This window comes from Thalassophryne amazonica, chromosome 20, assembly GCF_902500255.1.
Source record: "Thalassophryne amazonica chromosome 20, fThaAma1.1, whole genome shotgun sequence".
Taxonomy (NCBI): Eukaryota; Metazoa; Chordata; class Actinopteri; order Batrachoidiformes; family Batrachoididae; genus Thalassophryne; species Thalassophryne amazonica.
In genome coordinates, this window is record NC_047122.1 from 15794235 (window position 1) to 15821702 (window position 27468).

Consider the following 27468-nt stretch of genomic DNA (forward strand, 5'->3'; position numbering starts at 1 on the left):
ATGTGCTCAAAGTTCTAAAACATTTTCTGTATACACAAAAGACTTATTTCTCTAAAATATTGTTGACAAATCTGTATTAGTGAGCCTTAGACTGGCCACAATAAAAGGCCACTCTGAAATGTGCAGTGTTATCACACAGCACAATCTACAGATGTTACAAGTTTTGAGGGAGAGTGCAGTTGCCATGCTGACTGCAGGAATGTCCACCACAGCTGTTGTCCATGTAGTAAATGTTCCTTTCTGTACCATAAGCCGTCTCCAAAGGCATTTCAAAGAATTTGGCAGTACATCCAACCGGCCTCACAACCGCAGACCACATGTAACCACACCAGCCCAGGACCTCCACATCCAGCATGTTCACCTCCAAGATCATCTGCGACCGGCCCCCCAGACAGCTGCCGCAACAGTCGTTTTGCAGAACCAAAGAATTACTGCACAAGCTGTCAGAAACTGTCTCAGGGAAGCTCATCTGCATGCTCATCATCCTCATCGGGGTCTCGACCTGACTGTGGTTCGTCATTGTAACTGACTTGAGTGGGCACAAATGCTCATATTCACTGGTATCTGGCTGCTGATTGGCTCTGTGAAGTTGTGGTGCACTGTGTGAGGTCACACCAGATACATACTAACTTGTTTTCTGCCCAACCCCAAAGAAAATAAAGCAAAACTGCACATTTCAGGGTAGCCTTTTATTGTGGCCAGCCTAAGGCACACCTGGTGCAATAATCAGGCTGTCTGATCAGCATCTTGATACACCACACCTGTGAAGTGGGATGGATTATCTTGACAAAGGAGAAGTGCTCACTAACACAGATTTGGATATATTTGACAGAAAATGTTTTAGATCTTTGAGTTCAGCTCATGAAAAATAGTAGCAAAACAAAAATGTTGCATTTGTGTTTTTGTTCAGTGTATAAAATCAAAGCTGAGCTGCAGCACCATCACTAACCGCCAGGGGCTGCCAGACAATGGTTGACCAATATCAACCAGGACAATACACAGAAATGTTCTGGTCTCTTCAAATTGTTGGTTTGGTTCAAATCTTCAGTTTTATGTTGAGTGTATGTTCAGACTTATTTCTGGATATCATTTGTGAAAATAGAAGTCTGTGGACAGTTATTAGTGGCTGTTGTAGCTTTTCCAGAATGAATCCTTCCACAGCTTGTTTTCACCTCTTGTCTGTATTATTTTGCAGGTAATAAATGAGTAAAACATCCTGTTGTGATCATTTGGCTTGTAGGCATGACCTGGATGAAGTGTACTGATTCTGCACAAAAGTATCCAAATAGACTTCACAGGGCTTTTTAAATCCCCGTATTCATGTGGAGTCGAGTCGATGGGTTGAGGATTTGCTCAAGGATACGCTAACACTCAGTTGCTCCTGTTTACTTGGGTAGCTTTGAGAGTCGGACCTGAAGGACTTTGACTGGAGACGTTATGGTGCTTCAGACCCAACCTGCAGCATGTTGAAGCTTCACAGACCCAGTAAAGATTAATAGAATGTGTGAGTGAGTCTCAGGTGGTGATGGCCTTTGGGTACTTATGATTTGGAGCTGTGCAAATAAGTTGATACTTCAGTGGGACACAAACTGAATCCACCGTGGAAACAGACCCAGTCTGTCGGTCCAGCCACGCCCATTGATTTCCTCTTAATGGAACATAAAATGCACTCGCTGGGAGGAAGAACTTTAAAGATTAACAGTGGATCAGCAGTGTATGAAATGGGACGTGTCCCATTGATCACTACTGGACAAAACCCACATCATTAAGTAACACATGGTGGCCTGAAAATGAGCTGATGTTGCACAGTATGTTTTGTTTTTTTTTTTTACCACACCAAATAGTCGTGACTTAAAGGTGGCATGTATTGTGTAATTGAAGAAATCTTTTCAATCCAATAAATAAATGGTTAATTAGCTGAGCAATGATGAAGTACAACCTTAAATTGACCTGGTACAATGTAACTAGTCTATGATCTACATTTGGCATTTAGAGTTTGATGACTGAGAGCATTTTTATATTAAATGTGAAATGGAAGAATAGTTTTGCATTTCTGATACTTGTCTGGTGGGGGGGAAGCTACAAACACTTTCTAACAAGATGTTTTAAAATTAATAAATAGGTTTCACCTTGGCTTTTGAGATCAAGAGATGCCTGGGAAAATCTTATGGATACATGAGGTCAGAGATGATGGTGATGCCGATATGTTTTCAGGAGAACAAAGGCCCAAGTTTTTAAGATCCTGGTGCTTCCTGTCTTGCTGTATGGTGAGACTTGGACTCTACCAGTGACCTAATGTGATGACTGGATGTCTTTTGTACCAGGTCTCTCTCTCGAGGTTCCTTGGATCCAGCTGGAATGACAGTGTCAAATAAATGGTTACTTAGTGAGACTTTGATGAGGAGGATTGCTTGTGAGTACACATCAGATACCACATTTTGTGCACATGATCAAGTTTGTGTGATCCAAGTTGCAGAAGCCTCAGTATTCAAGACTCCACCAGCTGGAGAAGGTCAATGACACGCCCAAGGGCGTAGGTTTGGTCTCAGCTTTGGTAGGGACAATACCACACACCCCACCCGGCCCCCCTGCGCACCACCATCACCCCCTAACCCACTCATACCATTAGATGCACAAGTACAGCATAATACATAACATATGACGACATAATGCTGAATAATTTAACACTTTATTTACAATATTAAGTGTGTAGGCAAACAAACAAATAGCTTAAATAACAAAATTGCACCCAAAATCACGAATCTATTCTATAGGCCTACACCTGAGAGAACAAGACAACAAAAAAATACTTGTGGAGCTAACAAAAAAAAGTTTTTGCAAACAAGATGTATAATCTATTCTCTTCATCAATAATGCAGTTGTAGGTATCTGGCAACCTAATTTGCCAAAAAAAAAAAAAAAAAAAGGATTTCCAATTATATATATGGTGTATTACGGTAAACGTAAGCCTGTGATGTCATAACGCAGAGGAAAAACACGGAAGTTTCACACTAGTGCGCCGCTGATTCTCATTACCGTAAGTTCTCATGTAAGCCCTCACTCTGAAAAATTTCAACACTGACAGCAAGCCAAGAACCCGTGCTTTCCAACAGCGTGCTATATGTTGCATATATTACGGTAAAGCGCGTTCGGTGACTTTTGAAACGAGGGAAAAGTATGAAAAAGCGCAAAAGTGACAGAAAAGTACAGAGACAGACAGCAAACATAAATGTAGTATTTTTTGAGGAAAAGGCAGGGTGTTAGTGTCATTTGTGAAGGTGTGTTTGTGTGGGTGTGCAGTTTAAGAGTGGTGCACAGCATTGTTCGCAACCCCTCTCCCCCGCCCTTCTTGTTTTTCTGCACCGGAGCAGTGTTGCCAGATATGAAATATGAAACTATCGTACCAAAACCTCAAAATTATCGTATTTTCGGAGAAATTATCGTACACAAACAAAACGCATACAACGTAGCTATTTTAGCGTTTTTTTTTAATTTACAAAGAATTTTATGTCACATTTTTAAACAGTAATTATAGTAATGGGGAAACTATGGCACAAAAAGAACGCAAACGCACAAGCAAATGCACTACCAGACTGTGAAGTAACACAAACGTGTTAAATACCAGACTAGAAAGAGTCGAATTCAACCTCGAGGTCGCTGTCGTCATCCGATGCCACTTGTGCAGATTTTGTTGAACACAGAAAAAATGTTGACACCTCCATAAGGAACTTGAACTTTTTTTTTTATTTTTCTTGTATATCTCTTTGCTCTTGTATTTTGTTCGTTTGTTATTGCATTTGTTGAAATACAGTTTTGAGAAAAAAAAAAAAAAAAGATGTTGGTTGAGGAATCTTCCTGTCCTGTCCTGCACAGATTGGATGGGAACTCATTCAAATGACTGTCCCGGCAGCCCAAAGCCAGCAGCAGCCCTGTGTGTGGTGTGTCTTTGATGCCGCCTGAGTGCAACGCCTGCAAAATGATTCTTGGGCGTCAGAGAGAGATGCGTGTTTGGGCAACAACTGAAATTATCGTACATATTTGGGTTTTTTCCCATTATTGATCGTACAGAGGGCAAAACTATCGTACAAATACGATAATTATCGTACATCTGGCAACACTGCACCGGAGCCACCCATCCTCTGCGCTCCGGGACCTCCCACTTTACAAATGAAGCGCTGCCTGCCACGAGATGCGCTTTGTTTACGTCCATGTGAGAAGAACGTGAGCCAATGAAATTGCAACATGGGTAACCCTGTCACTCTGGCACGTCGAAAACACAAAACGTGACGACTAAAATTATAGTATCGAGTTCGAAAAAAAATAGTGAATGATTTTGTTATATAAACAAAAATGCTAAATATTGGTAGGGTCTATTTTGCCATCCCAAAATATTGGTTGTGACTTGTCCCTATGGTCCATATGCAAACCTACGCCCCTGGACACGCCCATGGTTCACCTGGTAATGACAGAGAGATGAGGATGAACGAGTTGTCTGGCTGACTGGTTGCCATCCAGGATCCAGGACAGTTCCGTTGTGCTGTGGATGTGGCGGCATGCTCTCTGGCCTGACCTAAAGGTCTGTTGTTTTCATGTCATAGTTGGAAAAAGAAAGAAAAAAAGTTGATTTTAAATGCAAAAGAAGAGTTTCCAGTTTATTGCAGAGACACTGATGTGACTGAACTGTCCAAAGTTTGAATGTAGTGGATTAAATTGAATCATGGACATGGCTGCAGAGAAACATGATGACTGGACAATCTCAGTTGAAGTGGTTGGTTTATTTGAAAAGAATGGAACCAACTAATTTACTAAATGACAGGTGCAGTGTGTTCCAGTACTGGCAAGAAAATTTACAATTAATTTCTCAAAAGGCACCTAAGTGCTGAAGGAGATAATGTTCTAATCATTTACAGGTGCTGGTTATATAATTAGAAAAGTTGATTTATTTCAGTAATTCCATTCAAAAAGTGAAACTTGTATTTTATATTCATTCATTACACACAGGCTGATATATTTCCAATGTTAATTTCTTTTAATTTTGATGATGACAAATGACAACTAATGGAAATCCAAATTCAGTATCTCAGAAAATTAGAATTTTACTTAAGACCAATACAAAAAAAAAAGATTTTTAGAAATGTTGGCCAACTGAAAAGTATGAGCATGTACAGCACTCAATACATAGTTGGGGCTCCTTTTGCTTGAATTACTGCAGCAATGCGGCGTGGCATGGAGTTGATCAGTCTGTGGCACTGCTCAGGTGGTATGAGAGTACAGGTTGCTCTGATAGTGGCCTTCAGCTCTTCTGCATTGTTGGGTCTGGCATGTCACATCTTCCTCTTCTCAATAACCCATAGATTTTCTACGGGGTTAAGATCAGGCGAGTTTGCTGGCCAATTAAGAACAGGGATACCATGGTCCACCAGGTACTGGTAGCTTTGGCACTGTGTGCAGGTGCCAAGTTCTGTTGGAAAATGAAATCTGCATCTCCATAAAGTTGGTCAGCAGTAGGAAGCATGAAGTGCTCCACAACGTCCTGGTAGACGGCTGCGTTGACCTTGGACCTCAGAAAACACAGTGGACCAACACCAGCAGATGACATGGCCCCCCTTAAACCATCACTGACTGTGGAAATCTTACACTGGACCTCAAGTAACGTGGATTTTGTGCCTCTCCTCTCTTCCTCCAGACTCTGGGACCATGATTTCCAAAGGAAATGCAAAATGTACTTTCATCAGGGAACATAACTTTGGACCACTCAGCAGCAGTCCAGTTCTTTTTGTCTTTAGCCCAGGCAAGACGCCAAGTCAGCAGTCTTCCCCATGATTGTGTCACCTACAGAACTAGACTGAGAGACCAGTTAAAGACCTTTGCAGGTGTTTTGAGTTAATTAGCTGATTAGAGTGTGACACCAGGTGTCTTTAATATTCAACCTTTTCACAATATTCTAATTTTCTGAGATATTGAATTTGGGATTTTCATTAGTTGCCAGTTACAATCATCAAAATTAAAAGAAATAAACATTTGAAATATATCAGTTTGTGTGTAATGAATGAATATAAAATACAAGTTTCACTTTTTGAATGGAATTACTGAAATAAATCAACTTTTTATGATATTCTAATTATATGACCAGCACCTGTATAGCTGTAGGAGACACTCACTCACTCATCTTTAACTGTTTACTCCAATTAAGGGTCACATGGGGCTGGAGCCTATCCTAGCAGTGATAGGGCATGAGGCGGGGGCAGGGTGCACCCTGGACAGGACACCAGTCCATCACAGGGCCACACATGTAGACAAACACATTCACACCCACACCTAAGGACAATTTAAAATTTCCAATCCACCTAACCTGCATGTCTTTGGATGTGGGAGGAAGCCAGAGCACCTGTTGAGAATCCACGCAAACACAGGGAGAACATGCAAACTCCACACAGAAAGGCCACAGGTAGGAATCAATCCCATGACCTTCTTGCTGTCAGGCAACAGTGTTAGCCACCATGTCACTGTGCTGCCCCTGTTGTATGTTCCAAAATGAGTCACTGTTAATGTTGCCCATGGGGATCCACGGGCTCTAGAATGGGTAGTGTTTGTAAAATTGGTAATAAATTGTGCAAAGTTTCTTTAATGATTTGGAACAGTGTGTGAGTCCAGAAAGGAATCATCAACATCCCTGTTAACTGTTATGTATTATCTGTAGTTTCTCCAAAAATATTAGTCCTTTAGGCGGAGTTCATCCTTGACCAAAAACACATAAACATTCCAAATGGCAAATGTCAGCTCTCCCCAGTTTCTCTGTAATCGAAGCCATGCACACACGCATACACAGAGGCCACTTAGCTTTTAATATATAGAATAGGGCATTAAATCATTGCGTGCAACCCCATGGCACCCTCGAGCCAACCATCAGTCAGCACCATAGTTGAATATTTTGCACCGGGTTTCACCCTGTGTGACCCGATCGTGGGGCGATCATTACGCTCCATCATGTTGCTGCAAGGGAAATGGCAGCAGAGTGAGGAATTGACTTTTTATCTTTCACGGGGTACAAGCTGCGGACGGCAGGCAACTCACAGCTCTCAGCCAGAACACAGCCCAAAATCAGTTTTAACCAGAGAGGATAAAGATGATTATTTAGGCACGTGCAGGAGTTTGTTCCACAGCAGAGCTGCAGTACCATTTCTATCCAAAATGAAAGGTGAGTTTTTCAGATTTCTTTTGTAATGTAGACTATGTGGAACTAACTGCAGCTGCTGTGTGGCAAATACATTCCTGTTCTTTTGATTTCTTAGGAATAAACACTAATATCTGGTTATTGCCATTTGACCTTTTATCCAGTCATTATTTTGTGAGAAATATACCTTCCCGTTAAACACCTCTGTATATTTATTTAAACAGTTTCAGAGTATTGTGGTCATAAATCACCGTAACATGAGGATAACTGCTTGAAAATTACGAGTGTGCTCCAGTAGTATAACTGATTGACTGATACCTCGTTATAGCACTGCTTGTGTGAAAATGGGAGACTGGAACTTCCTCGGTGGGATCTTGGAGGAGGTGCACATCCACTCCACCATGGTGGGTAAGATCTGGCTGACAATCCTCTTCATATTCCGGATGTTGGTGTTGGGCATTGCAGCAGAAGACGTGTGGAACGACGAGCAGTCGGACTTCATCTGCAACACTGAGCAACCTGGCTGCCGCAACGTCTGCTACGATCAGGCCTTCCCCATCTCCCTCATCCGTTACTGGGTCTTACAGGTGATATTTGTGTCCTCGCCCTCCCTGGTCTACATGGGTCATGCAATTTACCGGCTACGAGCCCTGGAGAAGAAGCGTCACTGCAAGAAGGTAGCACTCCGTCAGGAGCTGGAGTCGGTGGACACTGAGCTGGTGGAGGTACGGAAACGGATTGAGAAGGAGATGAGGCAGCTGGAGCAGGGGAAGCTCAACAAGGCTCCTCTGAGGGGGTCGCTGCTCTGTACTTACATCGCGCATATTGTTACTCGTTCTGTGGTTGAGGTGAGCTTCATGACAGGCCAGTACGTCCTCTACGGCCACCGCCTCAAACCTCTGTACAAATGTGAACGAGAGCCGTGCCCAAACATTGTAGACTGCTTTGTCTCTAGACCCACAGAGAAAACGGTTTTCATGATGTTCATGCAAACGATCGCCTGCATCTCTCTTTTCCTAAGCCTCCTTGAGATAATGCACTTAGGCTTCAAGAAGCTTAAGAAGGGTTTCCTGGACTACTACCCACATCTCAGGGAGGAGCTTGATGATTATTATGGCAACAAGTCAAAAAAGAACTCCGTAGTGCATCAGGTTTGCATGGGCCCTTCTGCGGGCCGCAAGAATACAATTCCCACAGCTCCCAGTGGATACACGCTGCTGTTTGAAAAGCAGGGCAACGGCCCCAATTACCCACTGCTCAGTGCCTCTTCCGCCTTTGTCCCAATACAAGGAGACCCTGTAGCCAAGCTCGGATCAGAGCGCCACAAGAGTGGCACAGAGGGAGTTCCAAGTTCTATTGAGCAGAAAAGCAACTCCAACAACACAAGCAGTGAGACACGTTCTCCTCCTACTGACAAACAAGATGAGCCGGAGGAGCAGTCTTCAGTACATCATGAGGACCTTGAATGTGTGAGCTCTGAATCTCCCGTCCTCCCTGTACCCATGACTTCCTCCTGTACCAAGTTGTCACACATTGCCAGGAAATCGCGGCGGGTCAGTCCACCGTGGAACTGCTCCACAGTGGTGGAGGGACATGGCTCGGACAGCGGAAATTCTTATCCCGATAGCAGCATGAAGCCACGTAGTGGCTGTATTGCTCCTAGAACGAGGATTCTGTCTAAATCAGACATGAGAAGACTAAGCAGATCTCAGAGTCCTGACTCTGCTGGGGAGCTCAGTTCTATATCTCGGCACAGCCGTGACAGCAACAGCCCCAGTGCTTCCTCTCCCAATCGCAGAGCATCAGCAGCAAGTAGCGCCAGCAGCCGGCGCGCCCCAACTGATCTGCAGATATAGACGAACCTGCCAACAGGGCAGCACAAATCCGCAGCATGCAGGTGAAAACTGCCTCCCTAGCCAGAATAATGAGCCTTCTCTGAAGGAACACTAACAGCGTATTGTTACCATTACCACAGAGGTCACATTTTCACCCGCCTGTTTGTTGTTTTTTAGCAGGATTACTCAAAATCCTGTACTTTTAAATCACACCTCAGAAAAAAAAAGTCCTGAAATGCAAAGTTTAAACTGTGGCTGGTTTATTTAAGTACTTTTTAAAACTAGCATTTTGGTCAATTTACTGAAACAAATGGGAAAGTGGGGGAAAAAAATCTTTTTGTTCTCACAAAAGTTAGACATCAACCGTGGCAGAGGTCTGCACTCTGGTCAGTGTCCTTGTAGCTGCAGTTTTCATACCTTTAATTTTAAAAACAATGTAATATGAGCAAAACCCTCTGTTACGCTTCACTGTGAATTTCACTTCATAAAAAAAAAAAAAAAAGAATAAACCAGAGCATCTGTTTATTGGACCACACTGTATTGTTGTTTTGTAACGTTTCAGATGGACCTGTGATGGTTTAGATGCACAATGTCAGAGAGAAACACAAAACTGGGCCACAAATAAATTTAGTTGTGGCAACAGTGTCATTACATAACCTGGAACCTGTGATTCTGTAACACACTTAAGTAATTCAACTGCAACATGTTTTATTTCAGTCAAATAAATCACTCAACATAAAAAAAACAACTAAATATCTTGGTACAGATGGTAACATGTCAAACAGACCTTCACTTCGTGTATTTAAAGAACATCTTATTTTTATGTGAAAATGTTTGAGTTTATATGAAACCCAAAACAATTTTATATTTTTTTAACAAGTTTGGTTAAAGTAAATATCCATTCTCAAAGTAACCTTGTAATTATTAATAGCAGTGCTCGAGTAACTTAGCAGCACTTCTTGCTTGGGAAACGTTTTTATTTATAACAAAAAAAAATCATAGTTATATAACAAAAACTAGCAGTGATTTAAGGCTCCACTGTACATCTTCTAAAATAAACTTTTAGTCTACTAAAAAAAAAAAAAAGAAAAAAAAAGTGTTTTCTCCCCAGAGAGCAATATGAAAACACCCTTGCTCCTACTGCACTGCTCCATCCTCGTGCGGCGGTTCAAACTGTGCCAGCTGAAACATTATATAAGGACAGAGGTTAGAGGTCAAAATACAGCTGGTTTGATGTGACTGTGATGGTAGCGAAATGTCAAACAGCACCTCACCCTGTTTTTCAGCTCTTTGTTCTCCTCCATGAGCAGATTACATTTCTGTTGCAGCTCAACCAGTTCTGTGCGAAGAGACTCAGCATCTGCCGGTTCTGGGCCAGCTGCCCCGAGGTGGAGCTTAATGAAACTATGCAGGTGGTGAAGAGAAAAATTAATTGACATTATTGTAGCCTGACTTGTGTACCTCCTCACAGATCTGGAGAGTCTGATACTGCTGTCAGGTGGTGGTGTGTGCGCATGTGCACTCTCTCACGAGTGTCTGAGAATTAAAGCTCCTCTGCAGAAGATACAGCACAATAACCTTCATTTATCCATTAGGATGTGTGCAAAGTGCTTCTCCTTCATAGCAACATGTATCTTCTGTTGAACATGTCGGTATCTATAATTACAACATGAAAAACGTTTGAGATTTTTGCAAAGATTTATTAAAAATAAAAAAACTAAGAAATCACATGCACGCAAGTATTCACACCCTTTGCTCAATACTGTGTTGATGCACCTTTGGCAGCAATTACAGCCCCCAGTCTTCTTCTTTGGGCAGTTTTGTCCATTCCTCTTTGCAGCACCTCTTAAGCTCCATCAGGTTGGATGGTGGGCGTCGGTGCACAGACATTTTCAGATCTCTCCAGAGATGTTCAATCGGGTTCGGGTCTGGGCTCTGGCTGGGCCTCTCAAGGACATTCAGAGTTGTCCTGAAGCCACTCCTTTGATATCTTGGCTGTGTGCTTAGGGTCATTGTCCTGCTGAAAGATGAACTGTCACCCCAGTCTGAGGTCAAGAGCGCTCTGGAGCAGGTTTTTAATCCAAGATGTCTCTACACTATTGCATTCATCTTTCCCTCAATCCAGTCTCCGTTTCTGCCACTGAAAAACATCCCCACAGCATGATGCCGCCACCACGCTTCACTGTAGGGATGGTGCCTGACATTCATGCCAAAGAGTTCAAAGTTTGTTTCATCAGACCAGAGAATTTTGTTTCTCATGGTCTGAGAGTCCTTCAGGTGCACTTTGACAAACTCCAGGTGGGCTGCCATGTCCTTTTACTAAGGAGTGGCTTCTGTCTGGCCACTCAACCATACAGGCCTGATTGTGGATTGCTGCAGAGATGGTTGTCTTTCTGGAAGGGTCTCCTCTCTCCATAAAGGAATGCTGGAACTCTGACCGAGTGATCATTGGGTTCTTAGTCACCTCCCTGACTAAGGCCCTTCTCTCCCAAACCTTCAGTTTAGACGGGCAGCCAGCTCTGGGGAGACTCCTGGTGGATCTGAACTTCTTCCATTTGCAGATGATGGAGGTCGCTGTGCTCATTGGGACCTTCAAAGCAGCAGTAATGTTTCTGTACCCTTCCCTAGATTTGTGCCTTGAAACAATCCTGTCATGGAGGTAGAGGTGAAAGTAAGATTAGAGTCTTGCAGGGATTGTGATTCTCAAGAAATGTTTTTGCTCATGCACTTCACACACTGGCATGACATATTAAAGACTGCCCTTTTCTGATTTTGAAATTCATAAATTCTGTGCACGCCTTTGAGTGCATGATATTAGACGTAACAGAATTTAGACATTTATTTTCAGGTAAAGTGCAAATATTTTTTGGGGAAATAACATCAGAACAACTTCAACATATACTCAACAAAAATATAAATGCAACACTTTTGGTTTTGCTCCCATTTTGTATGAGATGAACTCAAAGATCTAAAACTTTTTCCACATACACAATATCACCATTTCCCTCAAATATTGTTCACAAACCAGTCTAAATCTGTGATAGTGAGCACTTCTCCTTTGCTGAGATAATCCATCCCACCTCACAGGTGTGCCATATCAAGATGCTGATTAGACACCATGATTAGTGCACAGGTGTGCCTTAGACTGCCCACAATAAAAGGCCACTCTGAAAGGTGCAGCTTTGTTTTATTGGGGGGGGGATACCAGTCAGTATCTGGTGTGACCACCATTTGCCTCATGCAGTGCAACACATCTCCTTTGCATCATCCGTGAAGAGAACACCTCTCCAACGTGCCAAACGGCAGCGAATGTGAGCATTTGCCCACTCAAATTGGTTACGACGACGAACTGGAGTCAGGTCGAGACCCCGATGAGGACGACGAGCATGCAGATGAGCTTCCCTGAGACGGTTTCTGACAGTTTGTGCAGAAATTCTTTGGTTATGCAAACCGATTGTTCCAGCAGCTGTCCGAGTCGCTGGTCTCAGACGATCTTGGAGGTGAACATGCTGGATGTGGAGGTCCTGGGCTGGTGTGGTTACACGTGGTCTGTGGTTGTGAGGCTGGTTGGATGTACTGCCAAATTCTCTGAAACGCCTTTGGAGACGGCTTATGGTAGAAAAATGAACATTCAATACACGAGCAACAGCTCTGGTTGACATTCCTGCTGTCAGCATGACAATTGCATGCGCCCTCAAATCTTGTGACATCTGTGGCATTGTGCTGTGTGATAAAACTGCACCTTTCAGAGTGGCCTTTTATTGTGGGCAGTCTAAGGCACACCTGTGCACTAATCATGGTGTCTAATCAGCATCTTGATATGGCATACCTGTGAGGTGGGATGGATTATCTCAGCAAAGGAGAAGTGCTCACTATCACAGATTTAAACTGGTTTGTGAACAATATTTGAGGGAAATGGTGATATTGTGTATGTGGAAAAAGTTTTAGATCTTTGAGTTCATCTCATACAAAATGGGAGCAAAACCAAAAGTGTTGCGTTTATATTTTTGTTGAGTATACATGCAACAATCTTTTTTTCTGAAAATAACAGAAAAAGGGAAAATACACTGCCACCTGCTGGTAAAGCCCTTCTCCCCGGATCGCTCAGTTTCGACAGGTGGCCAGATCTAGGAAGATTCTAGGTGGATCCAAACTTCTTCCATTTACGGATGATTGAGGCTACTGAGCTCATTGGGACCTTCCAAGCAGCAGAAAGGTTTCTGTACCTCCAGACAATCCTGTTGGTGGTCTACAGGCAATTCCTTTGACTTCATGGTTGGTTTGTGCTCTGACATGCACTATCAACTGTGGGAACGTACACTCAACAAAAATATAAACGCAACACTTTTGGTTTTGCTCCCATTTTGTATGAGATGAACTCAAAGATCTAAAACTTTTTCCACATACACAATATCACCATTTCCCTCAAATATTGTTCACAAACCAGTCTAAATCTGTGATAGTGAGCACTTCTCACAGGTGTGCCTTAGACTGCCCACAATAAAAGGCCACTCTGAAAGGTGCAGTTTTATCACACAGCACAATGCCACAGATGTCGCAAGATTTGAGGGAGCGTGCAATTGGCATGCTGACAGTAGGAATGTCAACCAGAGCTGTTGCTCGTGTATTGAATGTTCATTTCTCTACCATAAGCCGTCTCCAAAGTCGTTTCAGAGAATTTGGCAGTACATCCAACCAGCCTCACAACCGTAGACCACGTGTAACCACACCAGCCCAGGACCTCCACATCCAGCATGTTCACCTCCAAGATCGTCTGAGACCAGCCACTCGGACAGCTGCTGAAACAATCGGTTTGCATAACCAAAGAATTTCTGCACAAACTGTCAGAAACCGTCTCACGGAAGCTCATCTGCATGCTCGTCGTCCTCATCGGGGTCTCGACCTGACTCCAGTTCGTCATCGTAACCGACATGAGTGGGCAAATGCTCACATTCGCTGGCGTTTGGCACATTGGAGAGGTGTTCTCTTCACAGATGAATCCCGGTTCATACTGTTCAGGGCAGATGGCAGACAGCGTGTGTGGCGTCGTGTGGGTGATCGGTTTTCTGATGTCAATGTTGTGGATCGAGTGGCCCATGGTGGCGGTGGGGTTACGGTATGGGCAGGCGTCTGTTATGGACGAAGAACACAGGTGCATTTTATTGATGGCATTTTGAATGCACAGAGATACCATGACGAGATCCTGAGGCCCATTGTTGTGCCATACATCCAAGAACATCACCTCATGTTGCAGCAGGTTAATGCACGGCCCCATGTTGCAAGGATCTGTACACAATTCTTGGAAGCTGAAAATGTCCCAGTTCTTGCATGGCCGGCATACTCACTGGACATGTCACCCATTGAGCATGTTTGGGATGCTCTGGGCCGGCGTATACGACAGCGTGTACCAGTTCCTGCCAATATCCAGCAACTTCGCACAGCCATTGAAGAGGAGTGGACCAACATTCCACAGGCCACAATTGACAACCTGATCAACTCTATGCGAAGGAGATGTGTTGCACTGCATGAGGCAAATGGTAGTCACACCAGATACTGACTGGTACCCCCCCCCCCCCCCAATAAAACAAAACTGCACCTTTCAGAGTGGCCTTTTATTGTGGACAGTCTAAGGCACACCTGTGCACTAATCATGGTGTCTAATCAGCATCTTGATATGGCACACCTGTGAGGTGGGATGGATTATCTCAGCAAAGGAGAAGTGCTCACTATCACAGATTTAGACTGGTTTGTGAACAATATTTGAGGGAAATGGTGATATTGTGTATGTGGAAAAAGTTTTAGATCTTTGAGTTCATCTCATACAAAATGGGAGCAAAACCAAAAGTGTTACATTTATATTTTTGTTGAGTGTATGTAGACAGGTGTGTGTCTTTCCAAATCATGTCCAATCAACTGAATTTACCACAGCTGGACTCCAATTAAGCTGTAAAACATCAAGGATGATCAGTGGAAACAGGATGCACCTGAACTTAATTTTGAGCTTTATGGCAAAGGCTGTGAATACTTACGTACATGTGGTTTTAGTTTTTTATTTTTAATGAATTTGCATATCTCTCTCTCTCGCGCTCAAAAAAAGAAACCTAATTGTCATTATGGGGTATTGTGTGAAGAATTTTTAGGGAAAAAAATTCATCCATTTTGGAGAAAGGCTGTAACATAAGATGTGGAAAAAGTGAGGCATTGTGAATACTTCCCAGATTCACTGAATGTTGAAGCTCTTAAGGGCCTTTCACATTGAACGCGTCAGAAGCATCAAAAATCGGTCTAAAAAGAATTATTTTCAATGAGATGCGTTGCTTTTTAGATGCGTCGGAAGCGTCGCGTCAAAAGCCGCGGGAGCGCGCATTGCCGCTTGTCAGCAGGCTGACGCGGTCAAAGTTCAACCCAACTTTCGACACACTGAGCTGACGTACCTTCGTGTGATCCAATAGCAACGATACGTCGGGCCACAACACAAGCAGAAACCACTGATCTGTACAAAACAGAAACGTGTCACAGGACTGCTCATTTATAGAGCAGTTTTCTGAAGAAAAATCATTGGAAATGTTTTTTTGTTGTTACCTCAAAATTTCTGATTACTGTTAAAAACAAGTTTAGAACAATAAAATAGCTAAATAAATCAATAAATGGTTCTTTCATCTGTAAATTAAAACCACCTGTTATTTCAGATTAGATAATTTCTTGTTTAACATAAGGAACCTTGGACATTTAGACAAATAAAATAACATGGAAACTTGTACATTTTTTTTTAAAGTCTGGTAGATTATATCTCATTTCAACCAGAAAAAGACACTAAATAAATACAAATGTGTATTATAAATGTAACAGGAAATATTTAACAATGACTGCAGTGTGATTGTAAAGTAGGATTTCTGTGACATAAACCTCATGATGAATTTTTTTTTTATATAGTCATTTAAACTTGTAATTTCGTCAAAATATGTAATTGCCTTTAATGCTGTTATCAGGACAGAGTCATTTCTAAAATATGAATTTGAGGACAATAAGTGGAGAACTTCTACCTGTGCAAATGTCTTTTGACTTTGATTTCGTGGACATTTTTAATGATCCGTTCATTTATTGTTAAAATATAAAATGAAACAGCTTTTTAAAAAATAATAAAATAGTTGCTGTTCAAAGAGCCTTTTATTTAGAAGCAGGTGATGTTATGCTGGATTCTTGGGACCAGATGAAGGTCTCTTCTGCAGCTTTGAACTCTGGTGGTGTTGCTGAAGACACGTTTGTCCTATTTTGAAGAGTAGAGATGTTTTCCTTCAACTGGACTTCGTGGTGTTCAGCTCATCAGTAGAAGTTTAGTTGTCTGCACAGCAAATGTTCCTGATTGGGACAAATAAAAATATTTTTTTAAATATAAAGAAACACAAAACAGTTTATATATAAAAAAGGGAAAAAACAGCAAAAAAAAAAACAATGGAAAAAAACGCCCGAAAAAATAAGTTATATAAAGGTGAGCTTTTGTGGTGTCTGAAAAAAGCTGTAGCTTTATTTGGTAAAAATAAAAAAGACTGAACCATTTAGAAATTAAAGCATTCATGCAGATCAACTGTGCTAAAAAGCTAAGCTAACGTTAGCCGATCATTAAACCTTCACAGCAGTACAGAAACGTCACGTTTTACTTTCATTTTATCCTCACCTCGATAAAGCTGCAGAACTAACCTCCGTTGGGCAAACTGGGACTTCGCATATATCCAAAAAGTGGGAGATTTCGGACTGAGTGGGTTTGCTCCATCACCCCGGCTGCCTGCCTCGATCTGCCCAAGAATGATGCCTGAAGGCCGTCTTCTCCGTGCGGGTCGGCCCGCTGTCGCAGTTCGATCGATATCCCACCAAGTCGTCAGTCCTCCCTCCAAAAAGTAGCTGGAAAAAAAGCTTCTCCCAGCAGGGTGATGGGAGAATCGTTCTACTGCTGTTTTTTAAAGCTTTTTTGTGGTTCAGGCGACCCAAATTCAAGATGGCGATTGCTGAACTTTTTTCAGGGTGTGAAATAGCCAGAGTGTGACATAGCCGCAATCTCCGCCCCCTTGCCGCTTCTGAAGCGACGCGTCTGACGTCACGACGCGTTGGAATGCATGGGCCTGACGCGCTAGGGGGGCGTTAAAGCATCGCGCTGAAGCTTGCAGTATGAAAGGCCCTTTAGTCCTCCTCTTTGAATATGAAACTTGACTTGAATAATTGCAGGTGCCAAATCCATAAATATAAAACATGTCCCATCTTGCAATATTTTAAATGTATGATTTCAGAGTGATCTCTGGCCAATTGTAACACATTTATGACTAAAAGCTAAACCTTTTCACCCATAAACCCAGAGGAAGCTCATATAGACAGAAAGGATACTCCAAGGCATTGTCAGGTTTATCTGGTTCTTCATAAAGAGCCACTAAAACTTGGGGGGAAGAAGAATTCTGGTGTTAAAGCAGGACAACGACTGCATGCACTGGTTTCTCATGCACACAACCTGTTTTTAGATATAGCGCCATACTTACTGCTCGTGATCGTGTCAAGGACTCCAGATTTTTCAAGATATCTTCTAAACTGCTCTCTCTTTGATTCTGAGGACTGAAACACACAATAAGTACACATTTAGTTGGATGCGATGGGTAGAACATGACTGGGGCTTTCTGTCCACCTGCACAGCCAATGTTCTTGATCTTTTTTTTTTCCTTCCCGTTTTTACAGGCTCCACATCTTTGTACAATCATCAACCTCCAAACCAACATTATGTGCAATTTCCCTCCATGAATTGTGGGTCATTTGTTCCTCCAAACGTTCCTCTACTTGATCCATGATCAAAATGTAATCACCCTCCACTGCAAAAACTTTTAAATATGACAGAAGAGGAAGGAATGAAATGGGAAAGTAACCAATCACAGCCCTTGTGGTCTCTGTCATTTTGATGTGTTTGGGGGGATGCATGTCAGGCTACGAAGAGGGGCTCAGGGAGAGTTTGCAGTGATACAGAGGGCTCTACGTCACTACGGAGCTGCAGAGATATAAATCAGGCTTTCTGATACCGATTCAGTTTTCTGTGCGTTAACTCCCGACACTGACTCAGTTTTCAGTACATTAACTCCTGATAATACGAGGTCACTTTTCAGTACATTAACTTCTGATATTGACTCAGTTTTCTGTGCATTAACTCCTGATACTGGGTCAGTTTTCTGCACATTAACTCCCAATACTGACTCAATTTTCTGCACATTAACTCCCAATACTGACTCAATTTTCTGTACATTAACTCCTGATGCTGGGTCAGTTTTTAGTAGAATCAAGAGTCACAGTTTTGAGAAAGTTATCCATATATGACCTAGTTGCACTGAACAGAAGCAGAGTCCTTCTATAAACGTTTACGTATTCACTGCTCTTAAATACAGCGAGCATATTATGCTAACGTATGCTAACAACAAACGACAGAAGAACCAAAACTTGGCCAGAATGAAGCACCTACAGCGAGTTTATCACATACTCACTCTGTAATGGGCCATGAGTGCGACCTGAGCTGCAAAATGTTGGTCCGCTTGAGATTTTTTATAATTAAATGCGATCTGCGAGCAGCTGCTTCAGGACTCAGGAGGTGGATGTGTTGCCACGGCAACACACCAAACGCGGAAATACTTTTTTTTTTTTATTATTATTTTAGTTGAAATACGTTTCAATGTTGTAGTGACGTGACCCACGTCAGCATGTTCAAAAACGTCACGTCAAATAGTTTCCCAAAAACCTTTAAATCCCATCAGAAATGATTGAATTACTAATAACAATAATTATTTACAATTATTATTATATAATATATTATTGTTATATAATTATAATGGTTATATATTATTATTATATAATTATAATGATTATATATAATTATTATAACTTTATTTTCAGAATCTACAGCACATAAGGAACAAAAACTTTTTTTTCTATTCTTGTTTCTTTTAATTATTCTTGACAAAATAAACAAATATAACAAATGGAAATTTGGTGTTAAAGAATTCACAACTGGAGATGAAATATTTTGCTGAAATAACCATCCGTAAATAAGATTTGTAGTTGCTTTGCTGTTGTCACAAGACCCAACACGTATCAAATTTAATAATAATATTATTAATAATAATGATTTTAAAAATACCAAACACAAAACCTGTCAGACTGCACTTCTGTGTTTTTCTGTTGTGTTCATTTCTTTGTCTGGCTGTGTTTCCATTATTATTTTATTTTATTTATTTCCAGCAAAAGAATAACTCAGCCACATGGGGTGTGAACTCAGCCACATGGGGTGTGCAGCCAGTACATTCTGAGTGCCGGTCCCAAGCCCGGATAAATGAGGAGGGTTGCGTCAGGAAGGGCATCCGGCGTAAAACAAACCAACCCGACTATGCAGACTAAGAATCGAATTTCCATACAGGACTGGTCGCAGCCCGGGTTAACAACGTCCGCCACCGGTGCTGTTGCCCAACAGGGTGCCGGTGGAAATTGGGCTACTGCTGGGCGAAGATGACGAAGAAGAGGAGGAGAACGTTTCCACAAACAGTGGGAGAAGAAGAAAACTAGAAGGGTGGAAATAAGAGTGGGGACTTTGAATGTTGGTAGTATGACTGGTAAGGGAGAGAGCTGGCTGATATGATGGAGAGGAGAAAGGTAGACATATTGTGTGTGCAAGAGACCAAGTGGAAGGGAAGTAAGAGCAGGAGTATCGGCGGTGGGTACAAGTTGTTGTACCATGGTGAGGACAGGAAGAGAAATGGTGTTGGGGTCATTTTAAAGGAAGAGTATGTTAAAAGTGTGTTGGAGGTTAAGCGAGGCGTCTGACAGGGTGATGAGTGTGAAGTTGGAAATTGAAGGGGTGATGATGAATATCATCAGTGCATATGCCCCACAGGTAGGTTGTGAGATGAAGGAGAAAGACGATTTCTGGAGTGTATTAGATGAGGTGGTGGAGAGTGTGCCCAAGCATGAAAGAGTGGTGACAGGAGCAGACTTCAATGGGCATGTTGGTGAAGGGAACAGAGGTGATGAGGAAGTAATGGGTATATATGGTATCAAGGATAGGAATGGGGAAGGACAGATGGTAGTTGATTTTGCAAAAAGGATGGAAATGGCTGTGGTGAATACCTACTTTAAGAAAAGGGAGGAGCAGAGGGTAACATATAACAGTGGAAGAAGGTGCACACAGGTGGACTGCATTCTTTATAGGAGATGCAAGCTAAAAGAAATCAGAGACTGTAAGGTGGTGGCAGGAGAGAGTGTCGTTAGACAGCATAGGATGGTTGTTTGTAGGATGACTTTAGAGGTGAAGAAGAAGAAGAAGAGAGTGAGAGCCCAACAAAGGATCTGATGGTGGAAGCTGAAGGAGGAAGACTGTTGTGTGAAATTTTGCGAGCAGGTGAGAGAAGCACTGGTTGGAGGGGAAGCAATTTTGGACAACTGGAAAAGTACTGCAGATGTGGTGAGGGAGACAGCTAGGACAGTACTGGGTATGACATCTGGACAGTGGAAGGAAGACAAGGAGACTTGGTGGTGGAATAAAGAGGTCCAGGAAAGCATAAGGAGAAAGAGGTTGGTGAAAAAGTTTTAGGATAGTCGGAGAGATGAAGAAAGTAGACAGGAGTATAAGGAGATGTGGCGTAAGGCAAAAAGAGAAGTGGCAAAAGCAAAGAAAAAGGCACATTGTGAGCTGTACAAGAAGTTGAATAGTAAGGAAGGAGAAAAGGACTTGTATCGATTGGCCAGACAAAGTGACAGAGCTGGAAAGGATGTGCAGCAGGTTAGGGTGGTAAAAGATGCACATGGTAATGTGCTGACAAGTGAGGAGTGTGTGCTGAGAAGGTGGAGGGAATATTTTGAAGAGCTGATGAATAAAGAAAATGAGCGAGAGAAAAGGCTGGATGATGTGGTGAGAGTAAATCAGGAAGTACAAGAGATTAGTAAGGAAGAAGTGAGGGCTGCTATGAAGAGGATGAAGAGTAGAAAGGCAGTTGGTCCAGATGACATTCCAGTGGAGGCATGGAAATGTCTAGGAGAGATGGCAGTAGAGTTTCTAACCAGATTGTTTAATAAAATCTTGGAAAGTGAGAGGATGCCTGAGGAGTGGAGACGAAGTGCACTGGTTCCTATTTTCAAGAACAAGGGTGATGTGCAGAGCTGCAGTAACTACAGAGGCATAAAGTTGATCAGCCACAGCATGAAGTTATGGGAAAGAGTAGTAGAAGCTAGGCTTAGAAAACAGGTTAAGATCTGTGAGCAGCAATATGGTTTCATGTCGAGAAAGAGCACTACAGATGCAATGTTTGCTCTGAGAATACTGTTGGAGAAGTACAGAGAAAGCCAGAAAGAGTTACATTGTGTGTTTGTGGACTTAGAAAAAGCTTATGACAGGGTGCCAAGAGAAGAGCTGTGGTATTGTATGAGGAAGTCTGGAGTGGCAGAGAAGTATGTTAGAGTAGTGCAGGACATGTAAAAAAAATAGTGTGACAGCGGTGAGATGCGCAGTCGGAATGACAGACTCATTCAAGGTGGAGGTGGGATTACACCAAGGATCAGCTCTGAGTCCTTTCTTGTTTGCAGTGGTGATGGACAGGTTGGCGGATGAGATCAGACAAGAGTCCCCATGGACTATGATGTTTGCAGATGACATTGTGATCTGTAGTGAGAGTAGAAAGTAAGTTGAGTCTAGTCTGGAGAGGTGGAGATATGCTTTGGAGAGAAGGGGAATGAAAGTCAGTAGAAGCAAGACTGAGTACATGTGTGTGAATGGGAGGGAGCCCAGTGGAATAGTGCAGTTACAAGGAGTAGAAGTGGCGAAAGTAGATGAGTTTAAATATTTGGGGTCAACTGTTCAAAGTAATGGAGAGTGTGGTAGAGGTGAAGAAGAGAGTGCAGGCAGGGTGGAGTGGGTGGAGAAAGGTGGCAGGAGTGATTTGTGACTGAAGAATATCAGCAAGAGTGAAGGGGAAAGTTTACAAGACAGTAGTGAGACCGGCTATGTTGTACGGTTTAGAGACTGTGGCACTAACAAAAAGACAGGAGGCGGAGCTGGAGGTGGCAGAGCTGAAGATGTTGAGATTCTCTTTGGGAGTGACAAGAATGGACAAGATTAGGAATGAACATAACAGAGGGACAGGTCAGGTGGGACGATTTGGAGACAAAGTCAGAGAGGTGAGATTGAGATGGTTTGGACATGTGCAGAGGAGGGACCCAGGGTATATAGGGAGAAAGTTGCTGAGGATGGAGCCACCAGGCAGGAGGAGAAGAGAGAGGCCAAAGATGAGGTTTATGGATGTGCTGAGGGAGGACATGCAGGTGGTTGGTGTGACAGAGGAAGATACAGAGGACAGGGTGAGATGGAAGCGATTGATCTGCTGTGGCGACCCCTAACGGGAACAGCCGAAAGACAAAGAAGAAGAAGATATATATTTGACATTGTTTATGTGCACTAAACTTGAAACAGTCCGTTTTCCAAATTGAGGCGATGTGAGTGTGTGGTAGCTGCTGCAACTGGAGTTGCGCCATCGCTAGCTTGAGGGGGAACGGGGACCTGCCGCAGCTAAAAACCGCGCAGCCCCCACAGGGGAAAGGGGTGGCATGAGCAGTGGCTGGGATGGGGTGTGTGATGGGGGAGCAGGAAGGGAGGTGAAGGGAAAAATGGAGCATGCTTCAGTCTTTGTCCATGTGTAAGTCTGTCAGTTTATTGTCTTTGTGGGTTGAGATAAGAAAGGAGCTGAATAATCTCACCAAGGCCTGAATAAATTCCTCTGGAGGAAAACAGTCGGGCAATTTGTCCTTCAGGCTTGATAAGCCTGCAGTGTTGTGGTTGAGCAGTGAAAAACACTTTTAACAGTTCCACTTGAACAACCAAATCCCAATTATGAATTAAGAATATTCTCAATTATGAATTAAGAATATTCACCGGCCTCCGAAACCTTCAACTTCAACTGCAAGGCACGCATCTGCTCCAAGATGTCATCCAATAAGTGTCTGAGTTCAAGAGTCATCGCAGTCTGAGAATGCACTGCCTTGCCAACCTCATTAATCATAATGGACAAGCGAGGGGCCGTGGTTCTTGATGCTGCCATCTTGCCAATTTTCTGGTAGATCAGGGCAGTACATAAGCCAAAAAGTACTAGCCCTGCTACCGTAAGACCAAACATGAATAAATCCTCTACGTCCTCAACGGAGAAAGGCACCAAGCATGCCACACGCCAAGAGTCCCAGGAGTCGATAACATAGCCCGCAGGATACGTTCCATCTGGGCAGGTAGGATCCCCCGGTCCTGATCTTCTTGTAGAAAAAATGGTGTCAATAGCGTTCAGAGACCAGCTGATCAATTCCATGGTAAATCCAATAGTAGTCCAATAGATCCAGTAGCCAATATAATTTGAGGAATTCACAGTCTGGTGAGGTAGGGACTTGAAGGTTAAAGCAGAAAGCAGAGATAAGGAAGAGTGGAGGAGATGCGACCGCCTTTGTCGGAGTCCCAAGCTGATAATCGGTGAATCGCTGGTGATTCTTAGAAATGATGCTGCTGAGCTCTGAAATGAAGCAGGGTGGACCGATTTTTAGGAGGGATGGTTCAGTCGCCGACACTGGGATTATGATGAACTCCCGCTGCACGCAAGGGCCAGATATGACCAGAAACTTGATAGCTCTAATAAAGGCGAATGTCCCTACTATCTGCCAGCCCGATACCACTGTAGCATGGTGTGCTTCATTGGATGACAGCCGGGAGAGTCATGGAATCTCAGACTTGCTATGTAGGTTCTGAGGCTACTAAAGGGTTCTCTCTCCTCCATATTGTTGTCCATTCAGCTGCTCCCGTTTTGTTCGGGGTCGCCACAGCGGATACAGCCAGATCCGCATTGGCATGTGGCACAAGTTTTACGCCGGATGCCCTTCCTGACGCAACTCCAGTGTAACCTGGAGAAACACACACAGCTGCTGGTGTTCCAAAGAGGTCTCCCATCCAAGTACTAACCAGATGCCGCACTGCTTAGCTTCTGAGATCTGACGGGAACAGGCTTACACAGAGCAGATCGGCTGCCCTCTCTCTCCTCCATATTAGTGTGCCTAAATTGAGAGATCAGTCACGTGACTCCTGGTGCCATCTTGGGTTCAAAATAGCATTCACTGTTAATCTAACTGCATGTAAACCCAGCTATTTTATTTATTTATTCAGTGCCTTTATTTATTCAAGGCACAATAGGGCGTGAGGCGGGGAACACCTTGGTAGTGTTCATTGAGAAAGTGGCGTCAACTCAGAACATGGCGCCATTTTGGTTCCAACTGTGCTGAGCTCCTGAATGAACCTTTAATGTTTTCAACATTTTTTTTTAATCACTCAACAACATAGAGCAACACATCCAGGAACTATCAAAATAAATATAAAAATAGTTAAGCTATCAAATTTACATAAATTTACAATCATGATAATTTATTGAATTAATTTAAAGCCTGATATACGAGGGCTGTCCATAAAGTATAGGTCCTTTTTATTTTTTTCAAAAAATATATGGATTTCATTCATATGTTTTTACGTCAGACATGCTTGAACCCTCGTGCGCATGCGTGAGTTTTTCCATGCCTGTCGGTGACGTCATTCGCCTGTGAGCACTCCTTGTGGGAGGAGTCGTCCAGCCCCTCGTCGGAATTCCTTTGTCTGAGAAGTTGCTGAGAGACTGGCGCTTTGTTTGATCAAAATTTTTTCTAAACCTGTGAGACACATCGAAGTGGACACGGTTCGAAAAATTAAGCTGGTTTTCGGTGACAATTTTAACGGCTGATGAGAGATTTTGAGGTGATACTGTCGCTTTAAGGACTTCCCACGGAGCGAGATGTCGTGCAGCACTCCCAGGCGCCGTCATCAGCCTGTTTCAAGCTGAAAACCTCCACATTTCAGGCTCTATTGATCCAGGACGTCGTGAGAGAACAGAGAAGTTTCAGAAGAAGTCGGTTTCAGCATTTTATCCGGATATTCCACTGTTAAAGGAGATTTTTTTAATGAAAGACGTGCGGACGGGTCCGCGCGTCAGGACGCAGCCGGCGCAGTGCGGCGGCACAGGAAAAACACCTCTGTGTTGATAACCATTTGTAAAATCCAGGCGGCTTTTGATGGCTTTCAGTGGAGTGAGTATATGAGAAATTGTTTAACAGCTGGACATGTTCCAACTTGTCCTTAAGGCTTCCAACGGAGGTGTTTTTCCTGTGGCGGAGCATCGCGGTGGCTGTGAGCCGACGCTGCAATCCGCCCGCACCTCTTTCATTAAAAAAATCTCCTTTAACAGTAGAATATCCGGATAAAATGCTGAAACCGACTTCTTCTGAAACTTCTCTGTTCTCTCACGACGTCCTGGATCAATAGAGCCTGAAATGTGGAGGTTTTCAGCTTGAAACAGGCTGACGACGGCGCCTGGGAACGCTGCACGATGTCTCGCTCCGTGGGAAGTCCTTAAAGCGACAGTATCACCTCAAAATCTCTCATCAGCCGTTAAAACTTTCACCGAAAACCAGCTTAATTTTTCCTACCATGTCCACTTCGATGTGTCTCACAGGTTTAGAAAAAATTTTGATCAAACAAAGCGCCAGTTTCTCAGCAACTTCTCAGACAAAGGAATTCCGACGAGGGGCTGGACGACTCCTCCCACAAGGAGTGCTCACAGGCGAATGACGTCACCGACAGGCGTGGAAAAACTCACGCATGCGCACGAGGGTTCAAGCATGTCTGACGTAAAAACATATGAATGAAATCCATATAGTTTTTGAAAAAAATAAAAAGGACCTATACTTTATGGACAGCCCTCGTATGCAGCTGCAGCTCTGTAACTCGGTGACATGCAATGATGTACACTTTTATCTCTGGATTATGCTTTATTCTGGACTAATTTGACCCTCAACAAGCTTTTCTTTCTACAATTCTCAGCTCCAAATCAAAGGTAAGCTGTATAATTTCCTCTTTTATCAACTTTTTGCTGTAAATGTGCGGACTTTTCTGATCCATTGTAATCAGCGCGCACTGTAAAAACACTTTCCTGAAATTGGCGAGTGTCAGAGCACTGAACTTTAATTTGTACCTCTGTTATTGTGCATGTCCAGACTGCTTGGAGTTATTAATGGAAATACATTGCGATCAGACGGGACATTTTATCTGATGTGAGTGAAAACCGCTTGTACAAAATCCATTATATATGGTGTTTATTACATGGAAAACAATACAAACACTTTGGGACTTTTTTTGTCCCGTGACTGCAAATATCTGGTTTATACGATGAGTTTTAGTTGAGTTTTACTGTACATTCGCCCTTTTCAGGTTTCAAATCCCACAAAACTTTGAAGAGGTCGCTGCGCTGCAATATCTCAGTAACACTGAGATCTGCATTGAGACACTCTGATCGGGCTGCACTTTAACCGCTGCACACGGACAACACCATTAACATCGCAACATAAAACTCTCATGAATATGTTCTATGGGTTATAGATGTTATTGCGTTTGAGAATCAAAGGCTAGGTCTCCATTATTTTCGATCGGAGTTGCTGTGTGCTTCCTGATCGTCGTTGTGGGTGAAAGTGAAGTTTGCTCTTTAACGTCTTGATTATTGTTCTTTACAACACTGTTTGTCCTCTTTGTTCCAGACTAATATATGTCTGAAATTCTTTTTTTTTTTACTCCACGCAGATTAAATGTAGCAGACACGGATTATTTGTTATAATTGTTTTAGCAAGTTTTCAGGGTATCATGCATGCAGTCTCTTATTAACGTGATAAAAAGCATAAAAAATTACATTTTTGTAGTATAATATTCGATTTGCAATTGTCATCATGTGGATTCTCTATGTTGTTTTGACTGCAGCGACTCTCTGGCGCGCAAGGGATTATGGGATATCGCAATAGGGGGAATGGGACTGAACAATAAATTTACCTCCATTCCACATGGCTGACTTTTTTTTTTTGCCAAATTTTTCTTCTGTTCAGATCTGAAGGGAATCTGTACATCTCGAAGCCCTTGTGTCTATTTGTGCATCCAAATACACAACAACCCGGCATTTTCAGCGAATAAATAAATAAAATAGCGGGATTTACATGCAGATACATGAACAGCGAACACTATTTTGAACCCAAGATGGCGCCATGAGTCACGTGATCGACTTTCTCCGGCTCGTTATGTCGCCCCCTGCTGTCGTCAGCGTTGATTTGTAAAACATCCGTGATTGAAGCGCTTGATTTGCAGCTGTGGTGTTCTAGAGATCGGCGCTGTCGAACGGCGATCACATGACTGTTTTCACTGAAGAGGAAAAACAACAGAAGTGTCCAACCGGCTAAAATACTGAAGCGAATCTTCATTTCTGCACAGACGACTTTGAACCAGCGGCCTTTATTTTAAAGGTAAGCTACTGTTAGGAACATGTCATAACTTGTCGAAATAGATTGTAACAGAGTTTA

General features: G+C 42.8%; 3 protein-coding genes across 3 annotated transcripts in view; 2 read left to right on the forward strand and 1 right to left on the reverse strand.

The window, feature by feature from the left end:
• The first annotated feature begins 7473 nt into the window (after nt 1-7473).
• On the forward strand, nt 7474-9212 carry LOC117501348 (gap junction alpha-9 protein-like). The gene has a single exon (XM_034160201.1). The coding sequence runs from the start codon at nt 7519-7521 to the stop codon at nt 9028-9030; it is 1512 nt and encodes a 503-aa protein (XP_034016092.1). The 5' UTR covers nt 7474-7518; the 3' UTR covers nt 9031-9212.
• Nucleotides 9213-9967: 755 nt separating this feature from the next.
• On the reverse strand, nt 9968-18652 carry mycbp (MYC binding protein). Its single transcript, XM_034160203.1, has 5 exons — nt 18519-18652; nt 17535-17607; nt 17386-17434; nt 10284-10413; nt 9968-10191 (listed from the first exon to the last, which is right to left on the reverse strand). Exons 1-5 carry the CDS (start codon nt 18531-18533, stop codon nt 10147-10149), a joined length of 312 nt encoding a protein of 103 aa, XP_034016094.1. The 5' UTR covers nt 18534-18652; the 3' UTR covers nt 9968-10146.
• Nucleotides 18653-27273: 8621 nt separating this feature from the next.
• Nucleotides 27274-27468, forward strand: part of si:ch1073-513e17.1 (sialin) — a 50835-nt gene continuing 50640 nt past the window's right edge. The window contains exon 1 of the mRNA XM_034160200.1: nt 27274-27411. The gene's annotated coding sequence lies outside the window, so the exon portion shown is untranslated. The remainder of the gene's footprint in view (nt 27412-27468) is intronic.

Bases quoted from the DNA above. Each gene is read 5' to 3' on its own strand.
- LOC117501348 (XM_034160201.1), top strand. From the start codon at position 7,519: ATGGGAGACTGGAACTTCCTCGGTGGGATCTTGGAGGAGGTGCACATC.
- mycbp (XM_034160203.1), bottom strand. The intron at 10,414-17,385 runs GTATCCTTTCTG...CCACCTGCATAG, and splicing joins AAACCTGACAATGCCTTGGA to TTTCATTAAGCTCCACCTCG. The intron at 10,192-10,283 runs GTGAGGTGCTGT...ATAATGTTTCAG, and splicing joins ACAAAGAGCTGAAAAACAGG to CTGGCACAGTTTGAACCGCC.